Source organism: Pipra filicauda, unplaced genomic scaffold (genome assembly GCF_003945595.2).
Source record: "Pipra filicauda isolate LSUMZ 115617 unplaced genomic scaffold, ASM394559v2 scaffold191_size1418713_pilon, whole genome shotgun sequence".
NCBI classification, from domain to species: domain Eukaryota; kingdom Metazoa; phylum Chordata; class Aves; order Passeriformes; family Pipridae; genus Pipra; species Pipra filicauda.
This window is the reverse complement of record NW_024104300.1, coordinates 317,946-340,203: the sequence shown is the minus strand read 5'-3', so window position 1 is coordinate 340,203 and position 22,258 is coordinate 317,946. Positions and strand designations below refer to the sequence as shown.

Below are 22,258 nucleotides of genomic sequence, written 5' to 3'. Positions count from 1 at the left end.
CGGTGCTCTCACCGCTGCAGCCCAGGTTCGATTCCCAGTCAGGGAACTCCCCCGGGCAGATGGAGCTTGTCAGCCCTGTGAGGCCATCCATCTAAGAGAAGGTCACTCTAAACAAACCTACGTCCTGAGGACCTCGCTGCCACCATCCAAGCTCGCTCGGCCCCGGCAGATGAACCTTAGGATTAAAGGGTGGGCTCAGTTCAGCGCACACCGTGTCTCACCTAAAAAATCCATTGCGCAGGCTCGAAGGGTAATGACCTTTCCCAAATCTTTGTTCACAAAGACTGGCCATACACACAGAATAGACTTAAGAGTATGAGTCAAATATTCTTTCCAGAAAGGTAAACACTTACCTCAAATTATCAAGGTCATACACAACTCTGTCTATAATGTCATTTTGATAAATCAGCCTTTCAATATCTTGAGAGATTTTTGTCCTAAAATAAAAGATAAAGTTCTCATTTAAACTTTCACATAGTGTTCTCAATTACAAAAGAGGAATTAACTCATAAAGGAATGAAAACTAACAAAGTTGACATGAAGATAGTGGTATAGTTCAGAGAGATCTCAGCCTCACCCTCACTTATGTGTACTTAAGTTTAAACACCTGCATTCACAGCTGACTGAATCCAATATTTATATGTGAGGGAACTGAGTTTTCATGCAGACAACCCACTGGGTTTTATCTTATGGAAAAAAATGCAGTTTCATACTTTATAATAGAAGCAGGAATAACTCAAACGTTACTTATGTTAATGCTTTAATCCAGGACAACACTTGATAACATTAGTAACTTATATGAGTCCTACCATAAGCAAAATTAAGGAGTTTTAGAGAGTAGGTCGTACAGTGAGCGTGTTAGTGAACTAGCTTTTCACCTCTGGAGATCTAGGTTCATTTAGCGACTAGGTAACAAATAAAAATTAATTTGGTGATGTCAGCCAAATGTCAGGTGTATGCTTATCCAGATCATAAAACCATTGCACAACTGGCAGTATCTAGGTCCTGGTTTGGAAAAGTAAGAATGTGTTGCAGTTCAAGAATGAAATATAGTGGCAGAGCTGTGTGGAAAAGCTTGCACAGCACCTGCAATAAGAAGAAAAGGAGGCAGATTAACAACGAAGAATACAAAAACAGAGCAGTAAAGTATTCATGCTGGAAATTCGCAATTTAATTAAAATAAATACTGTTAACAAATGAGAAAGAGAAGGTAAGTGCACAACTCTAGCACCCCTTTTTAAATTTAAACTAACTGGAAAAGAAAACAATTCACAAGTCCAATGTACTGACAAAATTGTGATGAGGTTGACTCATCACAATCTATCTGAATAGGTTCAGCTCAGGACAGAACTACAAATTTATCATCTTGCACTTGATCTTACAGAACTCTTCAGACCTCAGCATGCCTCAGCTCTAAAAGGTCATAACACTTCCTATCATCACAGGAGTTTTGCCAAGGTAAACCTCCATCAATGAAAATACTTAATAAATACTATATAAATAATAATGGCATTCAAATACCATTACAATGACCAATGCATAAGAAAGGAAGAAGAAACAGTATTCAAGATGCACACTAAAAGGAAAAGGAGTAGTAGACATTTTCAGGTTCCAAGAAAATCAAGATAAGCTATATCAAGATAATTAAAGAAAAAAAATCTGGAACCAACACTGTTGATGTGAGCTGTGTTCTTATAGACTAGTTCTTTGTGGATCCTGATGATTAGAAAATACAAAAGTTGTACAGAAAAAAAAACAACTAAATTTTTAAGGAATAGAAGAAAAAAAGTAGGAATTTAAACCCAAGTTTATACGGTATTGAACTATATCATAATTTTCTTCTCTAAAACAGAGTAACATAAAACACTTCAGTTATTCTCAATTTCATTTTTCCAAACAATAATAACCTGGTGAGACATTTGGTGATAATTACATGCTACTGAACTTAAAAGAAAAAGTACTCCAAAACACTAATTCAAAAACATTTCATCTCTTGGCAAACTGCAAGACTAAAGAAAAAACCCCAGACCCTGCACCACATTGCTCTAACAAAAGTATGAAGAAAACCTACTCAATCACATCTTAGACCCAGCAATGTTTTCTTAAATTACATGGATGGATTAAAGCAACCATTGGTTTTCTAAAGAAGACTTAGCAGATTAGCAGTAACTAACTGCTTGCATTAAGGAGAACATAAATCCCACTGAATGTCAAAAGAGCTTGGACACACCTTTGTAGAAGGCTTTAAAGTTTTTACATTCTCCTATCAAACTCACTTTTACCACTTTCCTAAAAAATATGAATTCCTAAAAAGATTAAGCCCTTTTTAAACAGGTTCCCTTCTCAGAAGTTTGTTATGTTGAAGTAACAAGACTTGACTCATTTGTAGAAAACTGAATTCTTAAAACAGTGTATCTTAAAAATGTGATGTAGGATTTTTGATTCAAGGTTAGCAGTACTATCTGATATTTCATTCTTGTTTCACACAAGACTGAAAGAAGTTACTTTCAACATACGAAATATAACAAACCCAAAATATTTTAAAGTTAAAATATACCCTGAAATTATGTTCTACAAATCAGCTTTATGTATAACCACACAAGGTTCGTTATTACAGTTCTTTATATCTAAGAACAAGCACTGGAATGACAAATTGCATCTGACTTCACTCAGTTTTATTCAGGAAATTTCAGAATAATTAGTTAGTACAAACACATACTTGAGGATTTGCAAGATTTTCTTACAATGCAGTTCTTAGGTGATTCCTGACTAAATACTATCTCTCTTCTAAACTGACTATCTAATGAAGAACTTACAGGGAAGATTCTCTTCCTTCAACACTGAACGGTATATTCATTATGTCATTAGTTTTCAGCACTTGTTCATTTCGCTGGCAAGATCACTGTTTTACAACAGGTATGAAACAGCTAAAGGATTTTAATTATACCACCTAAACACACGTAATCTCTTAATCATTTTAAAATCTAAATGTAAATATGAAGAATCTCATTAAGTTGGTTATAGTTACAAATAAAAAGCCAAAGGCATTCAACCTCATAATTAGGCAGGTGGCAAGGTCTCACAGCTACTATTGTATGTTCTGCTAACATGCGCATTTGTCTACAGTAACCTACTATGTATGAACCAACCCTTCATACCAACTCTGCAAATCATCTTAAGAGTCTCATCAGTCTTCACCACTCATCATCTCAGAGAAGAAATAAATGGGTGTGTTGATGTATTGTTTTCTGTTGGTTTGCTCTATTTTTCCTTCTGTGTTTGTTGTGTGCCATTCTGCAGGACCTAACACAAACTGCATTCTCAGCACTTGTTACCTCTAAATTCTGTTATACTACAAACACCAAAACCAAATACTTCAGAGTATTAATTTTTTAACTTTTTCCACTACATTTTCCTGAAAGATAGCTTTTTAGCACAGCAGAGAGAAAAGCTGAAGCATCTTCGAACTGTCCTAGCCTTGCTAAGACCTCAAGAGCATTCAGTTGGGGATTTTTTTGTTTATTTGGTGGTGGTTTTCTGTGGATTGGTATGTTATTTTGCAAACCACAAAATTTAGATGGGAGATGGTGGGAAGGTAGAAAGAGAAGGTATAAATTAAACTTAGTATTTAGAAACTGAATTACAGAATTAGCAATTACAGATCAGATTGTGTTCTTCTCTATGGCTCTGCACTGATCAATACCTATTCACCTACCTTCAAACTGCTTTTCACTGAAAACAGTTTTACATGCCAAAGTAAACTGTGTAACATGGCCTGGTAACCACAGAATCACAAATAGTCAGGGTTGGAAAGGATCTCTGGAGATTATCTAGTTAATCTCATCCTAAAAACTGTTCCTCAAGGGAACAATAACAACAACAAAAATGAGTATGGTAACTCACCTCTGCACCCCATATGGCCTTTCCAGAATAGGTTCCTTAAATGGGGGTGGAATATGGCCAAAATAATCTGGATAGGCCACTTCTGAATATTCCGGAATAGATTTTGTGCTTTTTACCATTTCAATATAAAGATCACAGTCATGAACTGATGATACATCGGAAACCTCAAGCATGACTTGTTCCCCTGATGAACTAGATCTGGAATCCTCCTCTTCCTCTGAATCCACTCCAGTGCAGCAGAGTTTTCCCAGCTGGACAGATGATCCTTCAAATAGGCTACTTCCACAGGGTGAAACATGTTCACAAGGCTTACCACAAGCAAGTGTGGTAAGGCTAGCTATGCTTTCCTTCTTTACTACACACCCCGGACCATAATACTGATCATTTTTTGCACTGTTCTGCAGACTGATTCTGTCTAAGCCTTTTACAATTTCTTGGCTTAGACACTGGCATGATGGAAGCATGTTTCTTTGATCATTTTGGTGAGGTGAACTACTGTCTTTCATACCATCTTTCTTTGGTAGTTCCAGAAAGACTGGCCTTCTATTATATTCCTCTCTCAAAAAAGGATTGCTTTCCTTCAAAGCAACCCCTTTCGTTGACTGGCTTGCTTCAGCAGAGTGCTCCTCGCTGGCTGTAGGAACAACAATAGGTCCACTCAGATTTGCATCAGGTACAAAAGGCTTTGGTTCCTTGGAAACTAAGTCCCATTCCTTAAAAAAAAAAGGTGAAAAAATAATTTAAAAAAATTTCAACAGTTCCTAAGTTCCATTTACATTAGAAACATTTCTCTTTCCCTGTTCCTGAGGTAAGTTTTTGAATAATCCAAAAGAAATGTAATTGAAAAGATAACAGTTATTATGTTATAAGCTATCATAGCAATTAAGGTTCATCTTTTACAAGATGAAAGCTTTAAAGCCATAAACAAGTAGTTCATCAATAACAAAGTATCAAGTCAATGCAATTGACCCAGATATTTTAACCACTGATTTTAAGTAGATGCACAGCATAAAGGAAATACCTAATACAATGAAGCTCTCAGAAATCTCATGTCCTTTCTTACTATTTTATTTCTGCAATGTCCAATAATTAGACATCAGAAAACAGTTTTGTTTACATCTGCCCACAGTTCCCTTCTCAGTCAGACTGAAGTAACCATAACACTTAACTAAGTTACTTAGTATATATCACTCTCATATGTAGAACTAGAACTGCAGACCCATGTTTCTTGGCTAGAGGAACTATCCATCAAAAAAAGAACTTCAAAATGTATTCCAGAGTCAACCTGACATAACAAGAAATGTCCTGAGAATCATATACTTTACCTGAAAGTTTTCTGAAAGTTCTGGGAAAAACTGCTCATACATTTTCAATTCTTCTATGGGTCTTCCCAATTCCTGTCTAGGTTTCAGTTTATTAATATCAGTCTCAATATCATCATTCTGAAAGATCATCAGAACAAATTAATCTTGCATCCAGAATAAATACACTTCTAAAACATTAATCTGAAACATACGCTTCTTATGCCTGACACAGCCACGCTTTAAAAGCCGAATACCCCTATTTGAAAATTAGCTGAACTGCAGCTTTCATCATGAAGATTTAAGCAGCTCGGTTTTATTAGTATGCCTAAGTTTCTATTTCAACAGAAATACTAAAACATCTCAGTTTTCTTCCTTTTACACAAATTTATTATATACAGATATCAGACTACACTTTACATGAGATCTGTGCATATTTTGACTATTGCAACTTGGAATGTGGAGACTTCAACTGATTGCAGTGACAAAGCAATGCTGCTTCCATAGAAGACACTCCTTTCATCAGGGCTCATCAGATCCTTGAATAAAAGTTGTCTTTCCAGTCTATGGACAGACAATTCAATTAACTCCTAAATACCTGTAATATAAAAATACTGAATAAGGCAGTTCTGACCAAATATCCATCCGTGTTCCAAGTGGCAGGTGGAGAGCAGGATAATAACTTCCCAAAGTGGTACAACAGTGAAAGATCTATCTGTGCCTCTACAGTTGCCTGAACTTACTACCTTGCTGAAACACTGATCTACTCAATCCCAGTCCAGAATGATCAAAAAAGTCAGAGCAGCTCCTACATACTGAGCAGCTTATGTAGGAAAAGTGGGCTGAGAGAAATACAAGTGGGGAACAGAACACTGCCAAAAGAGTTTGCAGTTCTGTTCCACTGTACTCCAGGCACATTAAGTGTGAAGTAAACAGATTTTGATAAAAATCTTGAAGCCATCTGAACAAGAAAGGCTGATATTTCCAAGCAGCACCTGCTTCCTTGAAGTTTCAGGAGCTTTTTTGATTAATTTTGTCTCTACCAACCTTAAAATGTTGGTCTTTATCATCATCATTTTCAGTTTCAATTTCAGATTCTGTTTCAGCATCATCGTTATCATCACTTTCATCCACTACATCATCCACTACAATACAAAAAAGTTTGGTAAGGCAGATTATACATTTAATCCAATATACAAGTTCAAAGAAGAACTTCTCTGTTCTGGGTTTATTTTCTTTTTCACTTACCACATGAAAAAAAATTTGAAAACCAACTCGTTAACTAGTCCTGTTTGTTATGTTTTCATTTTGTTTTCTCATAAAGGGTTTCCCATGCAGGAAATCTGCTGATTGTCAATAAAAGGCTCACTCAGAAGTTTACAAATTATACTGACTTTCTAGTGTATTCAGAATAACTACATGTATTGCTTTTACAATACTGACCACAGAAGATTGCACTTTTAAAAAACACAGACCTCTACCCACTCCACATTCTACATGTCTTTTAACACAGAAGTTTTTCCTTTTAAAGTAAATCCTATGTATTCTATTTCCTTAGGTTTTTCTCTTCTTTTTATAGAAGATAACAAAACCATTTGAAAAAACATATCAGTAGTTCACTTCACCAGACTAGGAAGTTTCTAAATAGGTATTATAGAGTACCAAACATACTGTATTAAGTGGAGATTTATTTTCTGAGAATTTTGAAACACACTTCTAGATCTATTTTATATGTGAAGACAAAACATATACTCCTTACTCCTGGAGTTTGAGTCTGACCCACTTAAACTCCAATAGGATAGCTTACTTCTTTCAGACCATGATGACATTTTGTTTTAGGAGATACTGTGAATAAGAAGATATTAATAAATCTGACTTTGCCTCTTCATTTTAGAGTAACTTTTTGACAGCAACTTTATTAGTTGCCTACCCAGGTCCAAAGCTGTTTCACCATATCCGAATATGCATTAAACATTAATTCTCTGAAAATAATGAAAGATGCTCACAATGGGCTGAATCCATTTCCTACAAAGCAGCATACAAATGCTTTGCAGACAAGTGTTTCCTAAGAGACTGCAACAGTCCAAGAAAGCAGCTTTACTTTTTCATCATGCAAATGAAGGAAAAACCACAATAATTTAAAAACGCCAGTGCTTCAAGTGGCACATGCTAATCTAAATTCACCACACCCTGAGTTATCAGGATAACAGAAAGAAAGGAATACATGCTCCTGTAAAGCAGGATGTACACTACATCACATTTTACACAGCAGAATGTATATAAGTGAGTTAAAAGGAGAGACCATTTAAGTTTGTATACAGCCTATTCTTTACACTTCAGACTTTGATGAACATCACCTTTTAGTTCCTGTTTTCTTTTTTATTTTATAACCACAGGTGTGGACAAAGTTTTCATCACTTAAAACCTACAATTAGAAACTAGTGCTCCACACTAACAGTCACAGACCCTTTCCTAGTTAAGAAGAGCATCAGAGTCCAAGTTTTAGGTGAAAACACAAATAACGGCAATTGATTCCACTTCACACAAAGCAGCAATAGACATACTCAAAGACAAAGTATTACAAAACTACCATACCACCAGGAGGCAAACTGTACAGCTGAGCCACAGGACCGCTGGCAGGAATAATTGGGAGTTGGAAATGGAAAGCACTTTTAATAGTTGGTAAAGGAAGACGATTTTTAGGAAAACATTTTCTCATTATTAGGCTGGATGTGTTGACGAGAGGATCAAGAGTTCTTACTGCAAGGCACTCCTATTAACAGAGAATAACAAAAGTATTTATCAAACTAACAGTCAAACTACATTTGTTACACTATTAATAAATTCTAGAAATCTGTATTTTGTTTACAAAAAATTTGCTAATGTCTCCTTTGAAGGCCAGAAAAACTTCTACCAACTCATATTCACATCTTTTTAAAAATCTAAACTTCAAAATTAAAAGGTATTTTTACCTCATCTTTTTTTAAATTAAGTTCAACCACGCCTTCCAGAGATAGTCACAGCAAAATAATAGCAAATATTAATTTAATTGTGTACTCTTTCACTCTATTTCAGGCTGGTACAGAAAATAATGCTTACTTCCATAATCAGGACTGACCACGAATCTCATAAAAGAAATATGACGAACTTGAGGTCAGGATCTTTTTAAAGCTAAAGAGGCAAAAACACCAACATAAGAAAAACCAAACACGATAAACTTACTTGTGAAGTGTTGTAAAGAATTTTCATCCCATTGGCATCAATGAATGCTTTTCTTCCCAGTTTGATGTTTGTAACACTTTTAATGCACTGCAAAACTCCTTTACGTATCAGCATGTATCTGTGACGACTATCATGACGGTGCCAATCAACATAAATAGTTAAAAGCACTTGCACATATCCTCTGTCTACTGCTCTCCTGGCATTTGTTTCTTTGCAAAAAAAGTTAGGAAAGAAAATTAAAAATTGACCAAATGACTTCAGTATTACTTTCAAATCAATGTTTAAGTTACTCTTTTTACGCAAGAGAGTTGTTTCATTTTTAGTAGTGTTTTAGCCACACTTAGCAGAGCTTTACATCAACCTAAACAGAAATGACTGAACAATTGAGACCAGTAGTCTAAACGTCATTCTTAGAATAATACCACATGTAATTTTCGTGGTTTACCAGAAGAACAGTGTGCATTACACTTAAAGGTAATGGTAAGACGATGTCATCCGCAAATTTAAAAAAATAAAAATTCTACAAAGCATATCTATGTCTATCCACACACACTTTGTAGACAAAATATTTGAAACAAACTTCTTTTCACTTGCAATCCATACAGTTTTGCAGCAACTATCACTCAAATTTGATAAACTTATAATACCTCAACCCCAAATACTGGATAATCAGTATGACAATTGCACTATACACATCATAGATTAGTGTTTTTATGAAGAGATTTACTTACATAAAGTGTAAGAAGTTACAATGTCAAAACCCCTAAGGAGAAGACATCCCTAAATAAATGCACAAGATCTCCCGCTTTAAAGACCTTTTCAACACTTCATTTCTCTCCCCAATATTAAAATTTAACTGCCAATTTACAGAATAGAACACTGACAATGATATAGAATCATTTCCTTCCCTAAATTTCCCTAGGGGAATTTGCAAAATTTTTAAATACACAAATCAGAAGACCAAGGTATCACACTGAACAAACATGAGTAAACTGTGACAATCAGTACCAAAATTTCCTGTCATTTGTCTGAAATGGTTTTCTGCAAATCTAGTCACACCTCAGTTCTTATCCAACTCCACTGGAAGTACTAGGAATGCTGCAGCTTTAACACAACTGTTTGGAGAAAATGAGTTTTTAATTCCCTTCTAGCTACAATCCTGGTTCAACATCTGCAGAGACAACATTTGTTGCTTGCTGCTGGATGAGACAGCCCATGCCTGGAAACAGACTATTGTTTTGTTACCCTTAATTCCACTTTGTGAGCATCACTGACAGACTTGTCATTAGGACCCAAGTCCTAATTACTCAGAAGAATTACTGAAGAATACCTACATTTTCCCCCGTCATCCACAGATATTTTCATATATATATATATATATATATAAAAGATGCACAGGAGTTAAGTTATAGACATCTATTACTGAAGGGCTGAGATGTGTGAATGTAAAAGGCTATTCCTCTACTTCAGATCCAGATCAGTTCTGCAGAAGCAGTGAAGCCCTTCTGCTGCATAACTGAAGAAACACTAACCAATTATTAAACATATAGCTATATACAACATAAATAAAGCACCACAGACTGCAGATAAAACTGTACCTTATTTCTAGCTTTCCTCACCTTGATTTTGTTTAGGCCACAGACTTAATGTTACTTTTACTCTGTCTGTACACACACACATATATATAGCTCAAGTAGACAAACAGTTTCTTGTAGTCAAACACTTACTTGATTTTAGCAATGCAGCAAGTGTGTCTAAAGCAACCCTGTCAATATAACAAGAAAAGTCAAAACAGCAACCAACCAGTAAGCTTAATCTACAATACTATAAAACTAGACAAGATATCTACTGCTAACAGACATATAAAGTCTAGCCTCATCTTTTCCTGGTTGCATTGTATCACAGACTTCACTTTTAAGATTTGATTTTACTAAGAGATCACATAAATCTGCTGTATCTGAAGTCTGATGGTAAAACTTAAAAAATATCAATGCAATGGTTATCCAAACTTCCAGTTTTTGCAAAAACACCGTGACTATGTAATGTTTATGACCAACACTCAGTGGTTGTGACAGTTCTGAAATTCATGTTTTTGTTAGCAACAGAACAAGTATTTCCACAAAGGACATTTTCAAGAACTGTAGGTCAGTACTGGTGGTGTATTAATATATTGAGAAGCAACACCCGTCAATCTGTACTACCATACATGATGGTCGGTGTGAGAGTTTTCTTGTACACAAAGAAATTTTTTCAATTAACTCAAATGTACAACTAGAAAACATATAGACTTATTTTTCTCCTCTTTGTGAAGACAGACTTCATGTATATGATCTTACATCATAAACACAGATATCATGATTACTCACATCATAGAATAGTAAGTTCCTATGTCTAATTTTAGGCTGGGGCTTAAAGGAGCAGGGCTTTTTTTTCCTAGTCTGCCACAGGTAGGTACTTCAAAAAGGTGGAGTGTATAAAGAAAGGCTATCTTCAGTTAGATCCACTTAGCTAATTTTTACCGTAAATTCACCGAAAAAAACCAAAACAAACCCCGAAAAAAACCCCAAACAATCAAAAATACCCATAAAACCTATCTACCACCATGGGGCTGGGAATCTAAAGTCATCACTTTCAGTTACACAGTGAATTTTATGTTTTTTTAAACACAACAGCACAATGGCCCACTAGACAAATATTGCTGGGACTTCCTACTCTATATTTTATGTTCTTGCTCTGCGAGTCTATAACTGATTTGAAATAAAACAGAAAGAAAATTTTATTACCAAATAAAAGGGATAGTGTCACACCAAAAGCACAAAGCTGATGCAGAAGCCAATTAAACAAATTGAAAAACGATGGGACTGTCTTGATCTGTTTGTCGTGATTTGGGGATAATTATTGTACAGTTTCCATTCAGGAATATTAGAGACAGAAACATAATACTTATATTATTTTACCAGTACTTCAAACAGACATTCCAATATTTTGTGTTACTCTACTGGGTAAAATTAAACTTCCCATCTCCTTTCACTTTATTAATATTTATTATTCAAATATTAATTGTTTGATTTCTCTATTATTATTTTTAATTTACAAGTAATTTTTGAAACATATACAAGGTTTTACCATACACTATATTAAAGAGACCTTACTTACTTCATAAGGCTAGTGTTCTTTTTACTAAAAGGGCCAATGATCTTAAACATCAGTTCTACTACTCCATTCTTTCCCAAAGATACTGCATTTACAGCTGGAAGAGTTAAAAGCAATCCATTTTAAGATAATGTAATAAGAACGGCAAAAGAAAAAAAATCAGTATACTCAAACTAAAATTGACACAAGTTAATTTTGAAGTACAAAAAATGCTTGTGCTTTAAGACATACAACGACAGGCAGACACACTACACATAATCAGCATGACAATCCAATCTTGATAGAACTTGGAAAAGAAAAAAAACGTAATTACTACTATACAAATAAAATCATGTACTACTTCCAACACAGGCTTCTGCTTTCTTTGTTATTAAAATGCATTAAAAAAAGAATTTTCTTAATTCAGTTTATCAAAACAACAGGCTTTCTAAAATTTCAAGTCTAATAAGTTCTATGACTTGCTACTATAATTTAGTATTAGGATAGACAGGTACATTCACCAGGGTTTGAAAGCCAAGAGTCTGCTATAAAATTTAAAAATGCCAATTGGTATAAGCTTTCCTGAACTACATGTTATGAACATATGTTCTCAGAAAAAAAAGGTATAAAATTAACCCATCTGAAAGGGAGAAAATGAAAAGAAATTATGCTAAGACTTATTAAGTTCAAGAAATATGCACTGAAAGTATACCTGGCCAAAGTCCAACAGCCACTGAAAATAGAAACTGCTGAAACAGGCACAGAAATTCAGTTCCTGACTGAGTTTAGCAATATGTCCTGCTCATGACAAAGCAGGAAAACAGCAGCCAGGACTTCAACATAACAAATGCTGTTATTAGTGTTATTAGTGTAGACTTTAGTATGTGAACCTCAGTTGCAATTTCATCATCATTAGCAGAAACATTACACCAGAACCTAAGAAAAGTTAGGACTTATTCTAACAGTAACTGTACTCAAACTTTAAACAGTTCTACGCACCAGAATGTTATGAACTACTACTTTTTCTGTTTCTAAGGAGTGGGAAATACAGAAAGACAGAACTGATCTTAGCAGAAGCCAAATTGGAGACTCAGTTCAATATGCCATTTTCAGGATGAAGCAAGTTTTCAGCTAAGCAATGTTAACTAATGTAACCATCTGTATTAGGCTCCTCAATTTGGAAGCACTTTACCTCATTATCAGTCAGCTCAACAGAAATAAAGCTTCCACATTTTGAAAGTATTAAGGCTTTATGAATTATATCTGCTCATGACAATGTCCTGAAAACATAATCTCACAGATCATCAAATCAGTACTCTGGGGCAAACATGGCTATGTTTTCAATTTCTTGCACTTATTTAAGATGTTTAATGACCATTTTGAGCTCAAATGAAAAACTTAAGAGCATCTAACCAACAGCAGAAATACAGCAAGAACCACACTATTTTGATCAACTTCCTACTGCCTGTCTGAACAATTAGGCTCTTGTGGAAGAATATTACCCCAACAGTAGAGCACTTGTACACAAGGATTAAGGAAAAGGTTAAATTAAGAAATATAATATTTCCTGTGTGAACCAAGTGTTAAATTAGCAATAAAGAGATAAAATAATGAAACAAAAATAAAAAAAAATGAGCATGAATAATAAAGAGAATAATTATTTAATTCTAAGTGCTTTCGCAATCACAATGTTAGCATTTCCGGTTTACATCTTCACACATCAGCATTTATGCAAATTAGATAGCTCAAAATTCCACACATTCCATAAGATTGGTTAAAAAAAACCCAGCTTCTTCCAGAGTTTAAGCAATTTTAGGATATAAAAAGCAAGTTCTCAGAAAGAAAGTATTTTAAACACTTTAATATTAAACAAGCATCCAAATCTGGTATTTAAAGCTTATCTAGGTAAAAAACTTTATATTACACAGAGAATAAAATAATTATTTGCAATACTTACAGTTGGTTGAGTAAACTCTTAATACTTGAAGACATGGCAATATTAGCCTGTGGTTCTGCAAATTCTGCTTCACTAAATTCAACGGTATGTTTAGGACACCATTTATTCTTGCTTTCATGCCAATCTTTTTGTCTGATGTCAAAGAAATACAAGATCAATCACACTAATTTTGAAATTATTATTAAAAAATAGAAGTTAAATGGCTGAATTTCCTCTAGCCATAGAAGTAGATGTCAGTTCTGCGTATCTACTTTGCACCACTCTTCCCCCCCCATCTCACTCGTCCTTTTGCTCTCCTCTATCAATTCTGAATACATAGATGCTTACACAATAGGAAGAAATTTTTTTTTAAGTTTCAATTACAAAACTTCAATGTATTATGCCATAATATCACCTTTTGGACCAATTTTTGCAAGAAGAGTATGAAGAAGCACCATTAATTCTTCATTTGGTGGAGAGTCTTTGCTGGCAGTCAAAAGCAGCTGTAGTAAGATCTGTGTCCCTCCTTTGGTAACTAAGACACTTGCTCTCCGACCGCCACCTAGAAATTAAAATTGAGTTGATATCTCTAAAGCCAAAGAACAATGAAATATCTAAGCTACAGTTATCATAAGTCTTTAGAACAGCAATATTTTAATATTTTATTCATATGTGACTGCACTATGCAAGAACATGCTGGACTTAAACTTATTATTTGTGTAGGATTATTTGCAAGGTGACTTCAGTCTTTACGTTCTTTTAATTCTGCATATCAGTCTGCCTTAGCAAATGCCAACAAACAGAAAACCAAAACAATAATAATAAAAAGTCTCACAAAAAACCCAAACCCAATAAAAAATAACCAACCAAAACAAACAAAAAAATGCCTGAAGAATAATGTACAAATATAATCATATATGACTCCTTAAGGAAAACTTACCAACTGAGATTACCTCAATGAGAATATTCAATATATTTAGAATAGTTTGAGGATCTTTTGTATTCTGCAACAAAAAAGACAGCGATGTTTGCCTAACGTAGCAGTCTATTACAATGGTTTAGATACTTAAAGCTAGGAGAAATTGCCACCACCAAATCAAGTAGAACTTAGGACGTATAACCACCCAGCTAAACATCCCACTACGCACTTGAATTAACCACAGAAGCAAATAAAATCTACTTTGTAGTATGACACAACAATTAGAACCGATAGGTGACAAGAAATTCATAAGTAGGTTACTTAAAGACAGTATCTAATCATTACAGACCAACACCACAAGTTTTGGAGACTCCAAAGGATAACACAACATATTTCGTAATATGATAAAATGCAAAACTCACTGTGCATAACCACAGAGATTAAAAGATTTTACCTCTAGGGTTGCCAGGATAACTTCTATTCCAGTGGAGCCCTTAGAAGTCATCTCCTTCCTGGTTTTTTCTGTCAGTGAGAAAAAGACTAATACTAGCTTGCAGAAATAAAATATGTGATCAGAATGATCAGAATATCTACACTGTAAATGATAAAACCTATTAAAAACTATATAAAACTAAATAAAAACCTTAAGCAATTCTAAAACTCATTTTTGTTTTCACTTGTTGAACAATCTTGTCATGTCCTAGAAAAAAAAGACTGTAAAGGAAAAAAATCAGTAAGAAAGCTCTCTTCCAGAAACTTCTACTTCTCATAGATATACATATATACGCACATACATATATCAAGTGAATTATTACTTAAATTACAGCTGTTTGACAATAAAAAATTAACTTAGAGTAACCAACACTATACCAGATAGCATTAAACGTGGACTTAAACAGATGCTGTCAACGGCGAAAAAACCAGATGGACAGTCAAGTTCACTAAACAAAAACAAAAATTCAAGTCCAGCAAGGAAGATACACAATAAGGAAGGCTCAAAAGGGAAACTACTAAAACTATAAAACTTAGATAATTACCTTGACTCTGAACCAGATGAAGGATCTTAGAGGTAACATATCTGGCATTGTCTGATTCTCCTAATACAGAGTCCAAATTGATCTTCTCCAACTGTGACAGCAGGGACATAGTCCGAGAATTGGCAGAAACGCTACAAGAAGGATTTTTTACATTTTTTTTTGTCTAGATCAGAGAAAGAAAACCACTAACAACAGAAACTCCATCTCAGAGTAATGGCAGTGGCTAATTCACCTTCATATTTTATCTTGACTGTAAAACAGTCTTAATCCTCCTCAATTCTGGCAAATTTACAGATTTTGCAAAGCCTGAATTGCGACAGACTAATTATATGTAACAGCATCTCCAAGAGCAACTGTGAACAGAGAAATCAGTTGCACCAAATAAAATGCAGATAAAGTACAGATGTTGTTTATCTATGTCACTTAGAGTAACTTATATTTAATAATTCGCATTAAGTGACAGGATACTGTATCAAACCTGCCACTCAAGGAAAAACTGGCTACAAACAATCCCAAAGACTGTCTCACAGGCTGGCATTTTGAAGTGGGAGAAAAGACTGTCATTCATTAAATGAGCAAACTAGCACCCACCAGCTGAAGAAAAAGAACACCATTTTGAACGAGAAAGCTTTGGAACATTTCCAAAGTTATCATCAGGGTTTGGATTCATTTTGAACACAAGGGTATTGTGGCCTGCCAACAAAAAAATTGCCTTGAAAATGTATTTTAATAGAAGACACAATTTCAAACCAGTCATTCATATAGGCAGGTAATTACAAAGAAAGAATTACTGTAAATATTTATAGTATTCTAAACAGAGTCAGCCTAGAAACTGTTTATTTGCTCTCTAGTTTAACATCATAACAATTATTCAGAATAGTTTAGAGATTCACATTCCTACATGAAAGTAATCTTTAGACAAATGTTTGACATTTTAATTACAGTCATGCAGTTAACTACAGGAAATTATGACTTCCAAGAATTAACTAAATTGACTTTTCACTTCTGTAACATTAGGGTCCCACAATAACCAAAAATAATTCATTTTACACTGACATCGTTCTGACTCCCTACAATAAAACTGAAGTCTACAACATTGCTTTATAAATTCTGTCAGTTTTGTTTAAAACAATGAGGAATTATTACTCCTTGATTTGTATTTTACATCGGTGTAAAGGTTTCACACTTACAGTTAACTCTACTAAAATGTTAAAATCAAGGGAGTAAGGTAGCCAAGGCCAAGGATTATACTGCCGAGAAAGCAAATTGATATTAAGAGCTGCTGAGGAAACTCCTTTTACCACTTTCACTTTTCCATATTGACATCTAAATGAGAAACATAGCCAAAATCTATTTCAGACTACAGATGATACTTACAAGCTGCTAACAACAGGAATAAGAAATGGTTATATTAACTATAGACTTAAATCAAAGCCATTTTATATTGTGAAGTAAGCATATCACCTTCTCAGTTATTTGCTAGACTTTGATTTCAGAATATTTCTTTAATCTAAAATAAATCTGTCTCGGGTGCTGAAACACTAATTTCCTTGTTTAAGTAAAGCATAATCACTCCAATACTTTCTCATCGTCCAAAAGCAGGCTTAGTATAAAGGTATTTTTATTTGCGTAACCGTTTTTTGTGTATTTCTCCTCCTCCGTTTATCCATTTGAAATGCTCCAAAATTAACCCAAGATTTTAATGAAATCCTTAAGCTCTGTTGATCTAGTATACAAACTGACAAACTTACACAAGGTGTTATCTTCACCAGCTCCACAGTCAAAACAAGCAAGAGTCCCGCCAAACAACACATAAGCCAGTGTGTATGAGAACTGCTGTTTCAACTTCCATATGTGTGTGTATATGTATAATTTCCATTGTGGTATATCCCTAGTCTTACCATGAAATAAACGTAGTTTGAAAGCTGAAAAAAGCCAAGAAAGCAAAGTTGATCCTTAGAAGTAATAAAGATTTTTTTAAAAATGGGGAAAAAAAGCTTTTGCAAAGATAAAACTCACATGTAGGCATTAGAATGTCAAAGCAAACCTCATTTTTGACCGCTACAGCCTGCAAAATTCAAGCAACACTGGTGCCTGTAAGCAATTTACCATGTACAGGAAGTTGGCATCTAACATAGTTTCTCCATACTTACTAAAAGCTTTAAGAGGTTTAGGTAGGGTAAGTCATTCTCATTACTGGATGGTATAACAATTTAAGTTTTAAGATTTAGAATTACAATCTCTGCCTAGGGACAGAGCTTCTATCAAGAGCAATAAGCACTTATTGCTGCAGAGATATCTTCAGAAGGGTTTTCGGCTATTTGTCCTGCACGAAGTCTTCCAATATAAATATAGCCAAATAAACTTCATGTCTTCACCATACCCAATCAAGCATACTTGAAACTGGCATCAGCTAACACTGAAATATACATTAAAGTCTTGATATCCTCTTAGTTATGACTGAGTTTTCATCTTAAACTAAGATTTGTACTCTTATTTATTAATATTCTACACTAATATACACAGTGGTTGTAAAACTGTGACAGTTTTCAATGTCTGCACAGTAAATTAAAAAGACTGTAGGACAGGAATTATGGCAGCCAGCCAGACATACAGGAGTAGAATCAGTAGTACTGCTGTGACAACCCATTTGACCTAAGAACAAAATGAAAGCCTAATTTGTAATGAGACTCTTTCTCATATCTGTAATGCAAATACATATGTTTGAATCAACAAACCATTCAGGATCCAAATCTAGAAGACAGTTCTCCAAAACAGAGAGGCATCATGGAATCCAATATTTTTAACAGCAAAAAACCAGAATGGCACAATAAAAACTGTCTTATCAGAGCTGTGTTTTTTCTCAAGCTGCTGACATTGCAGAACCTCACACAAATACTCTGAAAACTGTGTCCTGACTTTCATGGTGACCTGACAATGACAGACGCAGCAGGAGCCAAAGACTCAGGAGGAAGAGCCAAGACCTTCCTGTGCTTAGATTGTGAGGGTATAAAAGCCCAGGGGTTCCTTTGCTCAAGGTCCCTCCTTGGAGGCACCTGCTTGAGCTGTTTCTGTGCTGCTACAGCATGAATAAATTGCTTTGGGGAACGAGATATCTGAGACTCTGCCATGGGAAACCTGGGGTCAAATTAGTATGCAGGCAGTGTAGACCAGTCACAAGAATTCTGATTGGAGTATCCAATATACACTGGAGTCATCAACCATCAAACTAGAAGAGCACTAACTAGGATTCCAGCTCAGTCAAAAGCCACTGTCAGAAGGAATGTGATGACCCAAACAGATCTCACACACCAACATGCAGGCTATCCAGGTCTCCAGCTGCCATGAGTGCCTGAGTTTGTCACTGATGAGGAGGGCAGGGAGACAAGATGAAACCAGTTTTCCCACAATATGAATAACCCTTTTTGTTATTAGAAGTCGCATTTTTCACCTCACTCATTCTAAATCCTTCTCACAAGAGCACTCTGTAATCACCGAGTTACATACAGTCTCTATAATCTTTAGTTATTAAAAAATTCTGACTAAGAAGCACCAGAAGAAACTTTATAACACCATAAAAACTATTCTCTTCAGAGTTTGATAAAGACCACAGCTGCTCTTCATGGCATACATATGCCAAACCAGTCCTTAACGACCTACAAAAATGATGATTGAATAACCAAAGGCAATTTCATTCTAACGCTTTGTATCCCTTCATTTGAAAGTTTTTCTCCCTGAAGTTTAATCTTAATATTTCTGGCACTTCTTACTACCAATGTGACTGTCCTTTACCTGTTCCAGTCATATACCTCTCTAAGCACAGTATCTTGCACATATTTCCATCAAATATTCTTAACCATTTTCTGCATTTCACGAGAGTATTTTGAAATTATTTGGTCCTGCAGTAGTTTTACAGATCTTTCCAGCTTCAAGGTGTCTGCAATTTTAACAAGAATTTCCTTCTGTTACGGATCATTAGTCAAAACCCAGAATATTTCCAATCATTAGCTGTAAGCAGAAAGAGAAAGAAAGAACACATGCAGAAATAAACTGTGCACCGTTTCCTTCTGACAGCCATCAACCACCACTAGTCTAGTAGCCAGTCAGTGCTTTATTCTGTCCAGAAACAACCAATAATTATTCTTCTGGGATGGATTTAGACTTTCTTTAAGTGTCTTGAGGTAAAAGTTTACCAGTTTTATTTGATCCTGTACAGTTCGTGGCTCCATAGGCAGGAAACTCTTTCTTCATCCCACATTCAAATGCTGCAGCTCAAAATGCCCCTCACACCACCACTTAGCTTGCAGAAGTGAAGCACTGAACACCCTTGCCATCATTTCAACTGCTGCCAAAGCTTACAGCATTACTCGAGGTAGCCAGACAGCTTTGTGGATTTCCTCCTTCTCTGGTTAGGAAAGCTACAAGTAGATACAGAGGATGCATGCCCAAACAGTGAGAACAGAGGACTTCAGGGGCTCACATTTGAAAAGGAATTCCCTCAACAAGAAAACATTTTCTCAGAGAAAGATCCCTCACTGCAGGGACATTTCTTCCATTCCCAAAAGGTTTAAGCATTCTAACTCTGATTATGAAGAAGTGCTAGACTCACAACTCTCCATTACTCACTGTATGCCACTTTCATTATGCAAATGCTAGAACACATCATCATAGTTTTCTGTTGTCTACTCACAATGAGAAAGATAACTCTAATGGCTGCCAAGGCAGCTTATAAAAATTCCCTTATCTTAGCATGGTTTTCAGCTATTCATCTTGCAAGAAGCCTTACAAAATATAATAGTCAAATGAAGGATGTAACCACTTTCCCAACTGTACCTACTTCCTCTGAAACTGCTGTATGCAGTCAGCCAGCACAATGATGCATAAGGGAGTTTCTTCTTCCCCCACAGTAAACAGGTCTTCTGTATTTTGGTATGTTCCAGTGAGCCTTTAAAAACCTATTTTAAAATAGGCAGGCTTTTCATGAGTTTTTTCTGATTTTATTCCAATGCAAATAAATTCAAACTATTTTTTTTCCTCAACCATTTCCACAGTTACCAAATAATCTTTAGAGAGCTAATACTTCTTATTAGTTCAGAGCTATCTCTGTAAACAGAGTCACCATATCTTATTGAAGATTTAGGGAACAACTGTTTTGAATTGCAGAGATAAAACGTTTATTTTATCTCTATAACTAAAGAAGAATAAATGGCACTTAAGTGGCCACTCTGCAAAAACCTAATATTCTTCGTGATAGTATATTTCATGTATTATAATTTGTAGTGTTTTCATGAATACTCATTGCTAACAGAGAGTTTGCTTTCCTTATCATAATGCCTAAGGAGCTAATATACTATAAGGAGAAAACATAATTGTTTCCTTACTATTTCTTTTGACCCACCCCTCACACAAATAGGAACAACCAGTCTCTGATATTGAGCCATTCTACTTCTAGTCAGCAACAGCAAAGATGATACTACACACAAGAATTTAAATTCAAATTTTAAATAGATTCCAAGACACAAAACTAATGCACAGTAGAGCAGATTCTTCATGCAAATTCACCCACTCACTTAGAAAATAATGAGTACTTCAGAGAACTAAGACTGAAGCCAAAATTCCGTATTTTGCTGCCTGTACATATTTCTTTAATCTGATTAGATCGTTTGACTTAACAAGATGGTATAACCTATGCTACCTTAAGAAAAAGACTGAAAGCCTTTCAATAGTTTCCTGATGTTTCTGGAAGGCTGCTAAGCAATCTCATAAACTTTTCAAATGCTTGCTAAAACAAGTTAACATGTAATAAACACAACTTTTCAACTCAACATCTTCTACAATCCCACTCTTGTTTGTTCTAGCTATGTGTTGGATTGCAGGATTGTTGCAGAATGACACACATCTTATGACAAAATCATGGCTTCTTACACAGTATTATAAACTTGTTCTTTAATTCCTTCCGCAGAGATCATTTTATGCTTTGCCAATATGTGCAGTGAAATTATTAATATATTTTTCAATTAAATTTAATGTATACTTTATATTTGAACATATCTAACAGTAACTGAAAATTTAAATTTTGCAAGTTATTTATTAATTAAGCTACTTCATGCTACCAATATTGATTTCTTCAGTGTTTCAGGACATCAACCTAAACAGTCTTACCATGGACCCATAATAATGGAAGTTTCTCCAACGCTAGTCTCAGCTTCATATATTTTATTTATCTTATTATTAAGATAAAGACTGTTTTTTCACAGATCTCAAATAGCTTCATGTTGAGAGGTCACTATAGTTTTTGCAAATTTACCTTTTTTCAGATGATGTTTTTACTTTGTTCATATCGAAAGATGATTCTTCAAATTGCCATTTCTGATAACCTGGAAGATATTAAACAACTACATATTGTCAACATCTTTTGATCTTCAATGATGAAATGCTACCACCATACTGAATGTCTCTACACTAGAAATGCTAAAGAAGTTAATTCACATTAATTGCATTTCTCCACACTGTCACAAGCTCTTCTCTCTTCAAACTATTTGATCCAGCTTTTAAAATAAATTATTGCATTGTAAGTATGGAGTATGATTCTGCATTATAATTCAGTCTTACCAAAGCTCAGAAAATCTGATTATAATAGAACAGAAATTTGTGTAAGTCATTTAATAGACATTATTTTCCTGTCCATGATGGAATTTTATCAAGTAAAGTTTTTGCTGAAGCCAGTAAATACACTTTTTTAAACCTACTTGACAATGTTATAAGATGCCACAACTTATTTCTACCATTTCATGTATCTATAGAGTAA

At 34.8% G+C, this 22,258-nt stretch overlaps 1 protein-coding gene across 7 annotated transcripts in view; it reads right to left on the bottom strand.

The window, feature by feature from the left end:
• Positions 1 to 22,258, bottom strand: part of AGTPBP1 (ATP/GTP binding carboxypeptidase 1) — a 59,768-nt gene that overhangs the window by 29,472 nt on the left and 8,038 nt on the right. For 5 of the 7 annotated variants that reach the window (XR_005563174.1, XM_027731823.2, XM_027731825.2 and 2 more), the window contains 14 exons: positions 21,758 to 21,827; positions 15,451 to 15,581; positions 14,868 to 14,935; positions 14,435 to 14,498; positions 13,910 to 14,056; positions 13,516 to 13,647; positions 11,583 to 11,676; positions 10,154 to 10,191; positions 8,427 to 8,635; positions 7,800 to 7,977; positions 6,252 to 6,349; positions 5,229 to 5,345; positions 3,904 to 4,616; positions 354 to 437 (listed from right to left, as the gene is read on the bottom strand). Coding sequence is in view for 6 of the 7 variants with exons in the window: in XM_027731823.2 (XP_027587624.1) it covers positions 354 to 437; positions 3,904 to 4,616; positions 5,229 to 5,345; positions 6,252 to 6,349; positions 7,800 to 7,977; positions 8,427 to 8,635; positions 10,154 to 10,191; positions 11,583 to 11,676; positions 13,516 to 13,647; positions 13,910 to 14,056; positions 14,435 to 14,498; positions 14,868 to 14,935; positions 15,451 to 15,581; positions 21,758 to 21,789 (2,105 nt within the window). In the remaining variant the exon portion in view is untranslated. Of the gene's footprint in view, positions 1 to 353; positions 438 to 3,903; positions 4,617 to 5,228; positions 5,346 to 6,251; positions 6,350 to 7,799; positions 7,978 to 8,426; positions 8,636 to 10,153; positions 10,192 to 11,582; positions 11,677 to 13,515; positions 13,648 to 13,909; positions 14,057 to 14,434; positions 14,499 to 14,867; positions 14,936 to 15,450; positions 15,582 to 21,757; positions 21,846 to 22,258 lie in introns of those variants that run through there. The other 2 variants (XM_039380282.1, XM_039380284.1) reach the window with 2 other exon arrangements.